Source organism: Pygocentrus nattereri, chromosome 3 (assembly GCF_015220715.1).
Source record: "Pygocentrus nattereri isolate fPygNat1 chromosome 3, fPygNat1.pri, whole genome shotgun sequence".
Classification (NCBI taxonomy): Eukaryota; Metazoa; Chordata; class Actinopteri; order Characiformes; family Serrasalmidae; genus Pygocentrus; species Pygocentrus nattereri.
Window position 1 is genome coordinate 36,927,076 of NC_051213.1, and position 13,137 is coordinate 36,940,212.

At 39.0% G+C, this 13,137-nt stretch overlaps 1 protein-coding gene across 4 annotated transcripts in view; it reads right to left on the reverse strand.

The window, feature by feature from the left end:
• Positions 1–13,137, reverse strand: part of rab11fip3 (RAB11 family interacting protein 3 (class II)) — a 74,311-nt gene that overhangs the window by 5,920 nt on the left and 55,254 nt on the right. For 3 of the 4 annotated variants that reach the window (XM_017700819.2, XM_037536672.1, XM_037536671.1), the window contains 9 exons: positions 12,637–12,855; positions 10,958–11,092; positions 8,088–8,123; positions 7,445–7,532; positions 5,930–6,174; positions 3,246–3,327; positions 2,972–3,109; positions 1,633–1,788; positions 36–176 (listed from right to left, as the gene is read on the reverse strand). In XM_017700819.2, the coding sequence (XP_017556308.1) occupies positions 36–176; positions 1,633–1,788; positions 2,972–3,109; positions 3,246–3,327; positions 5,930–6,174; positions 7,445–7,532; positions 8,088–8,123; positions 10,958–11,092; positions 12,637–12,855 (1,240 nt within the window). The remainder of the gene's footprint in view (positions 1–35; positions 177–1,632; positions 1,789–2,971; positions 3,110–3,245; positions 3,328–5,929; positions 6,175–7,444; positions 7,533–8,087; positions 8,124–10,957; positions 11,093–12,636; positions 12,856–13,137) is intronic. The other variant, XM_017700820.2, reaches the window with a different exon arrangement.

The window sequence follows — 13,137 nt, forward strand, 5'->3', positions numbered from 1 at the left end:
GGCTGCGTCTGTGTGTGTGTGTGTGTGGTACACACCTCTACACGTGAGACGTTGTTGATTTCAGATGCCAGAGACTCAGACAGGGACTCAGTGAAGAGGCTTTTAGCTCCCTGAATACTGAGATTAATAATCTGCCCATTCAACTCATCATTCTGTTCCTTCAGACTGCGGTTATCCTGTGACAGAGAGGGATGGAGGGAGAGGGAGAGAGGGAGCGAGAGAGAGAGAGAGAGAGAGAGAGAGAGAGAGAGAGAGAGAGAGAAAGAGAGAGAGAGAGAGAGAGAAAGAGAGAGACAGAGAGATGTTAGAAAGATAACAAATTATCTGCATTTTCAATGCATCATTTCCAAAACCTCTTAATGCAACTGCACTGACTGTAAAAGGAAAAAAGTCCTGAATTCTCTGCAACCAAAAACATTTTAAACGCTTTGAATCAAATGAACCACAATTTATTAACAAAGTAAACATGTAAAAACAAATATGTGTGATGCTATTTAAATAAAGTCACATGACAATTATATCTGACTTTACTGCCTTTACAGCATGTGAGTGCCTCAGACAGCGTCATAAGCTAACCACGAGTGAATAATACAGGAAATTCAGAGAGAGAAATTTACTGCCTTAGCATCGCTGATCATACACAAAAAAAGTGATCTATTTTGTCTATAATTTAATTTTACGAGACTTTGACAAGGCCTCGCTACATGTGTAGAAACGCAGTATAGTAGTTAGCTAGTAATTACATTACATACATAGAAAGTAGTGAAGTCAGCTAAAAGCACTGCTGTCTTTTTTGAGAGGGACCATTTTAGCTCATTTTAAGCACAAACCAAAAATGCTAGCCAGTATATGATTAGCATGATTATGCTTTGCTTTGCTTACTTTAATTGTAAAAAATACGTGTTTTGGTAATGATACACACTGACTACAGACTTTGGGACACATCTGCTTCAAAACAATGGGATCTAACTGCTCACCATGTGGTCATAAGTGACAGGGATGCAGTCATGCTTCCTGCTCTAAAATAAGGCTCCGCGTATGGACTTAAACTCTGCGTTTCAGTAATGACATGAAAACATGGGATAGCAATGTAAAATAAGGTTTTTCTATTTAAAAATGTAATTCATGGTAAATCTAACTTGTTCAACTTCAATTTAAAAAGAATCAAAAAGGTCAGAAATCCTTATTTTCACAAGCTGAAATTTAGAGGTTAAGATTTTAGATCGCGTTAATCATCATTTTAATTTGACCAGTTTAATGCACTGAATAGTTCTTTAAAATGTCTGAATAACTAAATCAAACCACTGAATCAAAATGCTTTTGAGCTGAATCGAATCATTCAGAGTTTACAATAATCTCTTCTGGATCAAATTCAAAACGAACTAATCGTGAATCAAATCAGTTCACTGTCAGCTCAAAGATTCACATCGCTTATAAAAATACATCTGCATCTACTCATTTGTATCTGTGATAGATTGAATGCAGCTCAAAGAAAGGTTACTAAAAAGTCTTTCCACTAAATGTGAACTCAGTCGTTTAATTACGCATAAAATCTGTTATTCAGAGTTACAGTAGAGTCAACATTTCCGTTCGAAGCTTCAGTGAAGTGTGTGTGTGTCAGTGGGTGTATACCTGTTTGAGTCTGCGTATCTCCTGCTCCAGCTCATTCTCTCTCATGTGTGTGTTGTACTCCTGCAGGCCGGCACCAGGTAAGCGTCCACGTCGAGCTTCCGTCTCCAACTTAAAGAGCTGTAGGTGCTCCAGCTGCTTCCGTAAGTCCTCAATCAGCTAGGGAGAGAGAGAAAAAGGGAGAGATGAGTGAGAGTGAGAAAATAGGTTAACACATCCTCTGCAGAGAAAAAAATAAGGCATATTTCAAGTTTTAGTGCAGAAAACATGGCAGCATTTCTCTTTATATGCTGAATTTAACATATTGGGGAAAACATAATAAAATGTGCCGTAACTTTTTTGCACAGACTACATTTTATTTTTTTCCCCCAGCATGTTAAATTCACCTAATAAACAGAAGTGCAGAAGTGTTTTCTTTATAGAGAATCTGTTCATTTATTTTTAACTTAGAAAATAATAAAAATATGGAATTTAAGCAGTGCCCATTTTTGGCAGTATATAGCTTAAAAATCTACTGGCATGAGACAGATGTTTAGATCTGACTTATATTTCAAAGAGATATTAGATGTTGTATTTACTATATTCCAGAAGAGCAGAATATTTAGGTGGCACTGGGTTACTCTGCTAAAATCTTGTTTTATTTTTTAACTCCTTTGTAACTCCTTTACAAACAAATGTTACATTTCTCTGTAATGAGAATCCAGGCAAATTTTATACATGTTTATATTTTAGCATTGGTGTTATTCATCAACAGATATTTACATGATAAAATGTCTGCATTGGTCAGGAATTCCTATAACAGTATCATATGCAGTCTTATGCAAAAGTCAGAGACCCTTCAATTGTTTAATCTCCAGTCAAAAAGGCCATTAAGTACATTTTTAGGAGTAATCTTAAATCTTTCATCTTTGAGAGAGAGGAGAAAAATCAAGTTCCACTCTTGCTTCTGAAAAAATCCACTGTGAGAAGACAACTCAACACCATAACTCTGAAAGCATGTGTAGCTGTCAAGAAGCTCTTACTGTCAAAAGGAAATAGACAAAAAATTAAATGTGAAAATCTGCTGGTGTCATCAAAACAGTGAACTGTCCACTCCAGAGTCCAGACCTCAACATCACTGATTGCCATTACTTGGATTGTAAAAATCAGAACATGAAACCAACTTCTAAGACTGAACTTGATATGAATATATCATCTTTAGTCATGTAATTTACTGTTAAATACAAGTATTTTTTTCCTGATGCTGAAAAAAGAATAACTTGTACTTAATGGCCTTTCTGACACATTCCAAGTCCAAGCAAGAATACAAAGGTTATTTGAAACTTGACCTCCTGACTCTTACCTCCTGCGTGCTTTCTTTTTCTTTCTGGTTGCTGTGGCGCTCATGACTTAGCTTGTCAGACATTTTCCTGCGAGACTCAGTTTCTTCATTCAACCTGTCAGTCACATCCTCCACTTCGTCCTGTAGCTTCCTCTTCTCCTACAGAGAGTGAGTGAGAACAAGAGAGAGGGAGAGGAGGAGACAGAGCAAAAAAAAGTTTGTATGTATATATACAGTACAATATACATATATATAAATAAACAAAATTATTTATGCATCTGTGTCTGTTCATTACCTCTTCCAGTCTTTCGATATTGGCCCTTAGGCAGGGAACACATGACCTTAATTCACTGTTCTCCTCATCCAACTGATGTAGCCTATACACACACACACACAAACACACAAACACAACCCATTTTCTTTATCAGAACCAGGAAAACATTTTGTTTACATTTAGAACCACTTTTTTAGCAAAACAGACTAGACAGATTAGATACACTATACGGCCAAAAGTATGTGGATACTCTTCCTAATTATTGACTTCAGGTGTTTCAGCCACACCCACTGCTATCGTGTATAAAATCAAGCACCCAGCCATGCAAACTCCATAGACAAACACTGGCAATAGAATGAGTTGTGCTTAATGAGTAAGAGATTTTAAATGTGACACTGTCAAAGGATGCCACCTTTGCTACAAGTTAATAAACATTATGCCCTACTTGATCTTCCCCAGTCAACTGTAAGTGCTATTATTCTGGGAGCAACAACAGCTCATCCATTAAGAGCAGGGCTGCAGAGCGCTGAAGTGTGTAGCGCATAAAAATCATCTATCACTACAGAGTTCCAAACTGGCCTATGGAAGCAACATTGGCACAAGAACTGTGCATCAGGAGCTTCATAAAATGGGTTTCCATGGCTGAGTAGCTGCACACAAATCTAAAATCACTATGTGCAAGGGTCAGCTGGTGTGGCAAAAAGCATGCTGGCACTGGACTCGGGAGCAGCGGAAACGTTCTCTGGAGTGATAGTTCACGCTTCACTATTTGATAGTTGGATAGATAAATCTGGGTTTAGTAGATGCCAGAAGAACACTATGTGCACAGAGCCTTGACCTCAACCCAACTAAACACCTTCGGGATGAACTGGAACACTGACTGTGAGCCAGGCCTGCTCATTCAACATCAGTGCCTGGCCTCACAAACGCTCAAATTCCCACAGACACTCCAAAATCTTGTGGTAAGTCTTCCTCGAACACTGGAGGCTATTACAGCCACAAGGGGAGGTGTCAACTCCATATTAATGCCCAGGTTTTTGGAACTGGATGTCCAGCAAGCTCATATAGTTGTGATGGCTGGGTGTTCACATACCTTAAGCCACATAGTGTATGTACTAATGTACAGTATCTCACAAATGTGAGTACACCCCTCACATTTCTGCAAATATTTTAATATATCTTTTCATGAGACAATACTATAGAAATTAAACTTGGATATAACTTAAAGTAGAGCGTAGAGTGTACAGCTTGTATAGCAGTATAGATTTACTGCCCTCTAAAAGTAACTGTCCAATGTCCAAATTGTGCCCAATTGTGTTGTTGTCCCTCCCTGGTGTCATGTGACTCATCAGAGTTACAAGATTCCAGGTGTGAATGGGGAGCAGGGCTGTTAAATTTGGTGTTTTTGGGACAATTCTCTCATACTGACCTCTCAGAGGATGTGAGAAATAGAATTGTTGCTCTCCACAAAGATGACCTAGGCTATAAGAAGATGGCTAACAACCTGAAACTGAGCTATAGTACGGTGACCAAGGTCATTCAGCAGGTTCCACTCAGAACAGGCCTCGCCAAGGTTGACCAAAGAAGCTGAATCAACATGTTCAGTGTCATATCCAGAGGTTGGCTTCAAAAAATAGACACATGAATGCTGCCAGCATTGCTGCAGAGGATGAAGAAGTGGAAGATCAGCCTGTCAGAGCTCAGACCATACACCGCACAATGCATCAACTCGGGCTGCATGGCCCTCGTCCCAGAAGGAAGCCTCTTCTGAAGCTGACGCACAAGAAAGCCTGCAAACAGTTTAAGACAAGCAGTCCAAGAACATGGATTACTGGAACCATGTCCTGTGGTCTGAAGAGACCAAGATAAACTTGCTTGGCTCAGATGGTGTTCAGCATGTGTGGCGGCACCCTGGTGAGGACAAGACAACTGTCTATTGTCTACAGTCAAGCACATCAGTGGTAGCATCATGGTATGTTGCTGCATGAGTGTTGCCAGCACTGGGGAGCTGCGGTTCATTAAGGGGAAACATGAATTCCAACATGTTCTGTGACATTCTGAAGCAGAGCATATTCCCCTCCCTTCAGAAATTGCACCGCATGGACGTTTTCCAACACGATAACAACCCCAAACAAACCTCCAAGATGACAACTGTCTTGCTGAGGAAGCTGAAGGTAAAGCTGATGGACTGCCCAAGTATGTCTCTAGACCTAAACCCAATTGAGCACCTGTGGGGCATCCTCAAGCGGAAGGTGGAGGAGCGCAAGGTGTCTAACATTCACCAGCTCCGTGATGTCATCATGGAGGAGTGGAAGAGGATTCCAGTAGCAACCTGTGCAGCTCTGTCAAAATACTGACACTTTGAGCACAATTTGGACATGTTCACTGTGAGGTGCACTCACTTGTGTTGCCAGCTATTTAGACATAAATGGCTGTGTGTTGAGTTATTTTCAGAGGCCATTAAATCTGTACTGCTATACAAGCTGTACACTGACTACTTTAAGTTATATCCAATTTTAATTTATATAGTGTTCTCCCATGAAAAGTTATAATAAAATATTTGCAGAAATGTGAGGGGTGTGTTCACTTTTCTGAGATAATGTAAGTGACACCTCAGGTAATATTCCCTTTTGATCACAAGATGGCAGCAGAGTACAACATGAACAAGAAGCACATCCACACACAACACCCCCACCAGAACACACCTCGCCTGCAGGTTCTCGATCTCCAGGTCTCTTTCTCGCTGCAGTTTATTGAGTGTGTCTCGATGTCTGCGGGCAAGAGTCTGCAGGTTCTCCTCAGCATGGAGCTCCTGCTCTTTGAGCTGTTCCTCCAGGGCATTTGCACGGTGCACCAGTGTGAGATTCTCCTGACGCAGACGCGCATGCTGCTCCTCACTCGCCACAGAGTCCTTCTCCAGCTCACACACGCGCCGCTCAAGCAGCAGCACCTGCAACACACACATAACAAGAGATCAGAAAGTGTACAAGGAACAAAAATCTCTTTTTCTCAGTATGTAAAAAACAAAGAGCTAAATTAAACCTCTGGTTAACCTATGAAAAATAACAATACTGTTTCATTCAGGTCAATTTTTGTGAAATCAGGGATCAGAAACAAAACTTTTTTCAAATGGTATTGTTCTGATTTGGCTCCAGAGTTCCATGCCCACTTCTCCAGTTAAGTAAGTGGTCGGTATAAAATAAAAGAACGATACATATGATACAAAATATTGGATATTTATTGGGTCATTTATAATGACAATAACGAATAAGTCTATGCAAGTTGAAAGTGATTGTGATTATGTATTGCAAAAAAAGTTAACTTTTTCATTTGTGTCCAAATAAACCACTTCTAATACTCACGAGGGATGGGCAATGTATTTGAAATCAGGATATTTTGTGATTATGATTTGGAGATGTAAAAGTAGGCAACATCATGAACATTGCAGTATTCTTAATGCATCTCACGTCTGTGCATTTCATGTCTGCCAAAAATATATCTTTTTTGTATAGTTCAGTTTCTTGAAGACCGTGGCTGTCATGACAACTTCGAGGCTTCGTTTCCCCTTTGAGAAAATATGACTAACGCAGCATATATATTATGTCTACCAATTTAAGCTGTTTTAGATATGAGACCAACATAACCGTAGAACCAATCAGTGAATAGCTATGTTGTTACATCATCCTTTGGAACGGTTCTGTGGCCCTGAGTGTAGTTAGCTAACTGTGCTGTTCCGTGTTGAACCGTGTCCTTGTGGAAACACCACGGAAATAGTTACGCTCCGTGCTTAGAACCATTTGGTCCTTCAGTGGAAATGAAGCCTAAAGGTTGTGTGTCATCACTGCCAGTTAAGTGCACCTGTTGTAGATGATTTAAGCGTTGTACATAATGTGAAGTGCTACAGAAAAAAAAATATTAAGCAATATTTATTGAAATCCACAATCCAAAATCTAAATCCAATCCAAACCACAATCCAAAGTGCACAAAAAAGTGGACAAATGTCAAGGTATATATTCCTTATCCCCAAATGGTTGACAAACATTATTTTTAACCATATTACTCAGCCCTTTGATACTAGACACACACACACACATTCACTCACACAGAGGTGGGTGCTTTAGACACACAGCTATAAAAAACTTTGAAACCATAAAAAGCTGTAAAGCAGGGAAAGTTTATGGTGTATATTTATTATCAACCTCCAAGCTGGGAGTTGGTACCTTATCGGTGATGTCACTGTCGGCAAGGTCCAGGATGTCTCGGCTCAAATCACTCATGCCATCCAAACCACTAGGCTGTAGCAAATGCCTGAAACACACACATACCAGCACAGAACGATAACAATTCAACTCTCCTATGCAACACCGATATAATCATGGCATAGCAGACGTCAATGCTGTCATTAGTAATGACAGATTCTAAGCACTAATATATTACCATAACCTGTAATTGTCTTATATCATAATATTTGAGCTAAACACAGTAAGCTTAGCACAGTAGGTTGAACCTGTGACATTAGCTATCATAAGAACATTATAGCATCTGTTATAATTACCATCAATGGTAACATGACATTATTATATTACTGAGTAAAAATGTTTAGACGCCTCAGGACAGTGTATAATATCTTCCAAGTTTATGGGATGGTTATGGTAAAGTTGTGTAGCAGCGATCAAGTAAAGTGTTACCCACACACAACTTGCACATCAGTAAAACAACCAGCTAGAAAATGCTCAAAAGCACACAATCTGTTAACACAAACAGATACCGCGCACTTACAGAGGACACACCCAAACAAGCCGCACCATCAGCAAACAGATTTTCACACAAGTTTACAGAAACTTCAGGAGTTGAGATGCTCACCTTGCTGCCTTCTTACTGGACAGCCTCTTGCTGGAGCTAAGAAATCGATAGAGATGGGGAGAGAGAAGAGACAGAGACAACAGGAAAAGGACGTCAGAAAGAAAAACGGATAGAGGAAAGGGAAAGGGGTCATCCCCCCATCCATAACCTGCGAACCAGGGAAGGAAGAACATCCAGGGGAAAAGGGCAGTTTTGATTGGTCAGCTCTTTGGCAAAGCACTCAGGGTCACTGCTATTAAACGCTGATTACAGGAATATAGCTGGAATAAACAAGTGATACCCAAAAGTGCCATTACAAAGTGTGTCGCCTAACCTCAGCTAGCAAGGTGAACTCTTATCTGAGTGCTGAGGCATTAAGGCATTTATCGTAAGAACAACTGCATAAGATTAAAACTCATTCAGCCTGAAAGTAGATGCCAGCCCACAGGCTAGAATAAACGTTAGGTCACCGGTTGGGTATCCTCAGCCTGAAGCGTATGAGAGGTGTGCTTGGCTGCTGCTTTCTATTCTATTTACTGAATCGTTTCTGTTTTCAGTTTAACCCTTAGAAGTCAGATAGCTGGTTACACATACAGGAAAAGATATTGTGTTACGAAACAATTTTTACAGAAAGGTACTGTGGACAGGTTCGTGTTGCTGAAAGAACAGCCATTTTTTCTATTTTTGACGTGTTTTGTTCATCCCTTCTGACACATTTAAAAAGTCAGAAAAAAGGTCAGAAATCCAGACTCAAACCTGTTGATGGAGAATGTATATCATGTCAATGTATTTCACTATGTTTGTACATATATTTTTTATTAATTATTATTACCTATACAACGTAAAAGTAATTACATTTCAATTCTACAGGAAAAACAATAGCAACAGTTTCAGGCTTTTAAGGGTTAAATATGAGTTCAATGGCAATGAAACTGACACCAATTTTTCAAAATGATTCAATCATTCAAGATGTAAACAAACTAATTCAGAGTAATTTGGTGTGTAAAGCTTTGGTAATAAGAACCAGACACCTAAAGCGTTTAATGTCTCTAACAGCTACCTAACAGAAAGTTATTACATAAATTAGTTAGAAACTCACTGCCTGATGATGAAAGTTTGGCACCAACGCTTTGGCCTAAAACTTAATTTTACATCCATTCGTAGCGGAAAGCCACATGTAGGACACTACTCTATCAAACTACTCTGATTGACTTTGTTTGCATCTCAACAATACATCCCTTTTTAAGCTAATAAAACACGCTACAAAAATACCTCCCATCTACAATCTTACACCAGGACATAATAGATTCTTATTAAATCATTACTGTCTGACCAATCAAAACCTGCAAGGGTGACATCAAATATGCAAATACATGCACAATATACAAGACACTTTGTTACCAATGCATGACAGCTGCAAACAGCTTATAACCAAATATAAACTCAATATGAAAAGACTTCTGAGGCTGCTAAAAACATATAAAAAAGAATGATGTTTATGAAGCTGTCATTACATGTCCGACTGATTTATTATACTTACAGTATCATGTAAACTTATGTAAAGCACATACACACACCCAAAGCTCCACAGCTTAGTAGAGCACCTATACACACTTACCCTGTAATCTGGACACTCTGATAATCCAACACCCCCACCCCCCAAAAAACATTTCTCCTATTCTCTATTCGAAATGAGTGCTTCAAAACTAAGCTACAGTGTGAAAATAGGCCACAGAACAAGACAATAAACTGCTTTTAGAAACTCTAATATACTGCAAAAATGACCAGGACTGAATAATCCAAATAAGTGAGTGTCTATTATTTATGTTGGTGTATTTTTCCTTTTTCAGTTTTCAGAAGATTCATCTTTTATTAACCCTTTAGACCCCACCGGAATTCTAGAACACTTATGTGAATTTTCAGAAAGTCAAAATACAGTGTTCCCTCACCACTTCGTGGTTCACCTTTCACGGATTCGGTGCATCGTGGGTTTTCAAAAAATATTAATGGAAAAATTTTGCAGGTTTTCTGCGGAACTCGATCTGTGGAAAATATATATACTTGATGAATTTTTACATTAAAAAATCCCAAAATGTATAAAAATATATTAAAAATATTAATTCTAAAAAATAAAGGAATGTTATAAATCATAAAATATTACGATTTACAGTAAATAGTGCATATTTACTAAGTGGATGAATACACACCGAAAACGAGCGTCCCTACTTCGCGGATTTTCGTTTATCGCAGGTGGTCCTGGAACGCAACACCCGCGATAAACGAGGGAACACTGTATTTTATCTTAAAACCAAGAAAGAAACTGCAGTTATTTAACAACCTTTGCGATACAGGCAATACAATTCTGTCATATCCAGGTAATGTTAAGGGGTTAACATAGCCATAATCCACTCAGTGATTTTGCAATGTCATTCCTAAAGCACGATAAGTATGTGAAAGAAAAGCAGCCAAATCCACTGCTTTACCCGCACTGGTTTGCAGTTCACAGTTTTGCCTAATTAACTATGGTTAACTATGCAAATATTATTGATTTAAATACTGAGAAGGTCTACAGCCTGCTGAAGCCCAAGGGAAGTACTTTTTACAGTATATCTTATTTTAGAAGCATTTCACTGATAAAACACCACACCAAAATTTTAAAGAAAACTCAGGACTATTCCTTCGATGCAGACTTCCATGGACCAAAAGAAAAAAACAAAACAAAACAGCAATCCAAACACCCTCACGGCACAAAACACAACTGCACACTGAGACACTCACACATATGCAGGCAGTGAGGATATAGTGAGTGTGTATCGGGTCAAGAGACAAATGCCCACATACACACACATATGCACACAGATGACACTTTCATCTGGGAAAGACTGTGTTACCTATTCATTTCTAGCAAGTGCAGACGAGTGGACAGATCCTCAAGACGGCTGATCTGTTTGTGACAGTGAGTGCAGAAGAACTCCAGAGATTCAGACTGCAGAAAACTCTGGAAACTAGTGGGGAAAGGATCAGAACTGAGAGGAAGAAAGAGAAGAGGAGAGAAGAGAAGAATAAAGGGAGGCAAAGTGAAAAGAAAAATTAAGAGAAATAAGAAGTAAGGTAAAGAGAAGAGAATTAGGAGAGAAAAAGAATTAGAAGTGGGAGCAAAGGGAGAGGAGGAGTAGGAAAGAGTGAGGGAAAAAAACAAGCACAATCAGGTGAGTGAGTGTGTGGGGTTAAAACAGAGAGGTGAAGAAATTTCACATCAGGGACATCAGAGGACAATCACATGTGGAGGCTGAAGCTGTTATTATGCATGGCAGTGCAGCAGCACTTTCACCCTTACTGCAGTAACACACTCACTCCTCCTGAGCTAACCTCTAATCTCAAGTATGTGAAGACTGAAGTCAGCATGTTACATAATTCCGCCTGTGTGTGTGTGTTGTGAGGATTCTTCTGGCTGAACGCTGCTGTTCAAATGTTTGGAATCACTGTTCAAAAGTCTGAAGTCACTATTTTTAGTAACACAAAAACAAATTTTATAGTAGATACATTGATACTAATATGATGCTAATTTTTTGTAGAAAAACTGTTAAACTGAAGTAACAACTCAATGATGGAAAACAAAACCTGATGATTCTATTTTAAATTCTTTTACTGATAAAGTTTTATATCTCTGAGTAAATTATGTTCTATTAAGGAAGCCTTCTAATGTAATTGTTTTGTTTGGGCACCAAAATTCCTCAACAACCAGCACCAATCACTCACTCATTCCAGTGTGTTCTATAGCAACCTGTGCAACAGCATTTTTCCTCAATGCCAGGAAAATATCAAATCGTGAACCCAGTATTGAGAATCGAATCTAATGACAGACCAAGGGTATCGTTACAGTCCTACTGAATAAGTTATTAATATGTGAAGTGCTTCCAAATTTTTGAACAGTCGTGTAGGTGTACAGAAGCGAGACTCCAACTCAGCTGCATGTGTACCAAGCACATGCACGCCTCCTGTAACTGACCTCAAATGGCCTTTTTATGATTCTATGACATCACCTAACACACACCTTCAAACTACACAAACCAGCTATAAACAAACTCTTACCAAGCAAAATCTTTCAATGCACCTGCACACGCAAATTATGTAACATACCATTGTTAGTCATTAACTTAGATAGGCACATTTAAAATAACACAAGAATCAAATACAGAAAAATTAACAAGGATATAGAGAAGCAACAGAGATTTCCACTTTGTCCTTCAGAGCAGTTGTACCACTATCAGGTCTAAAACAGCATTACTTGAATTGTGCCAGTAAATATAGATGCTTTATATCTGAACAGTCTTATAAACAACACAGAGGAAGAGTCTTAGTAATCACCCTCACGCACACACATGCACAGTTTTAGACAGGCATTTCTGGTCTTGAGGTTATATTAGTACATTAGAGCAGTATATGTTTACATGTCAGACTACTTTAACACATAATGTGGGATATATGAGTGCTGCTATGAGCCTTGTGTTCATAGTTTGTATGTTTACTGTGTCAATTTTTGTGTATATATAGATATAGATATGTATACCTGGGTGACAGCAGCATTGGTGGACGATGCATTGGGCTTCCCGGGTGTGGGTGTGTCTCTGGATCTCCCTCACCCTCAGGGGCTGCCCTTCCCTCCTCCTGATTGGCCAGCAGCAGGTCAGAGGTGGAGTTACTCTCCCCAAAGTCTTCAAAGTGCTCCTCCTCTCCACCAATCACGGCTACCAGGGCATGGCCATGCAAATCGGAGCCAAGAGAGAACCTGAAACAAAAATGCAGAAAATGTATTTAACATTAAAAATCTGCACTGCATTTAAAACTGATCTAGTTTTAATGTTCTCTGAGCTAGCTGAGTGTTTTCTCTCAATAACAGGGAGGGTTGAAGAAGGGGCAGGGAAATTATTACTTTTACCTGCTTGCCGGTGCACAGTGATGTAATCAAAAGAAGATGCTTTAGGTGCAGGCAAAATAATGAAATAAAACAATAAAATAATTACAGAAATAATAATTGGGGGAAAAAATTTTAATTGTATGGTATGATGGA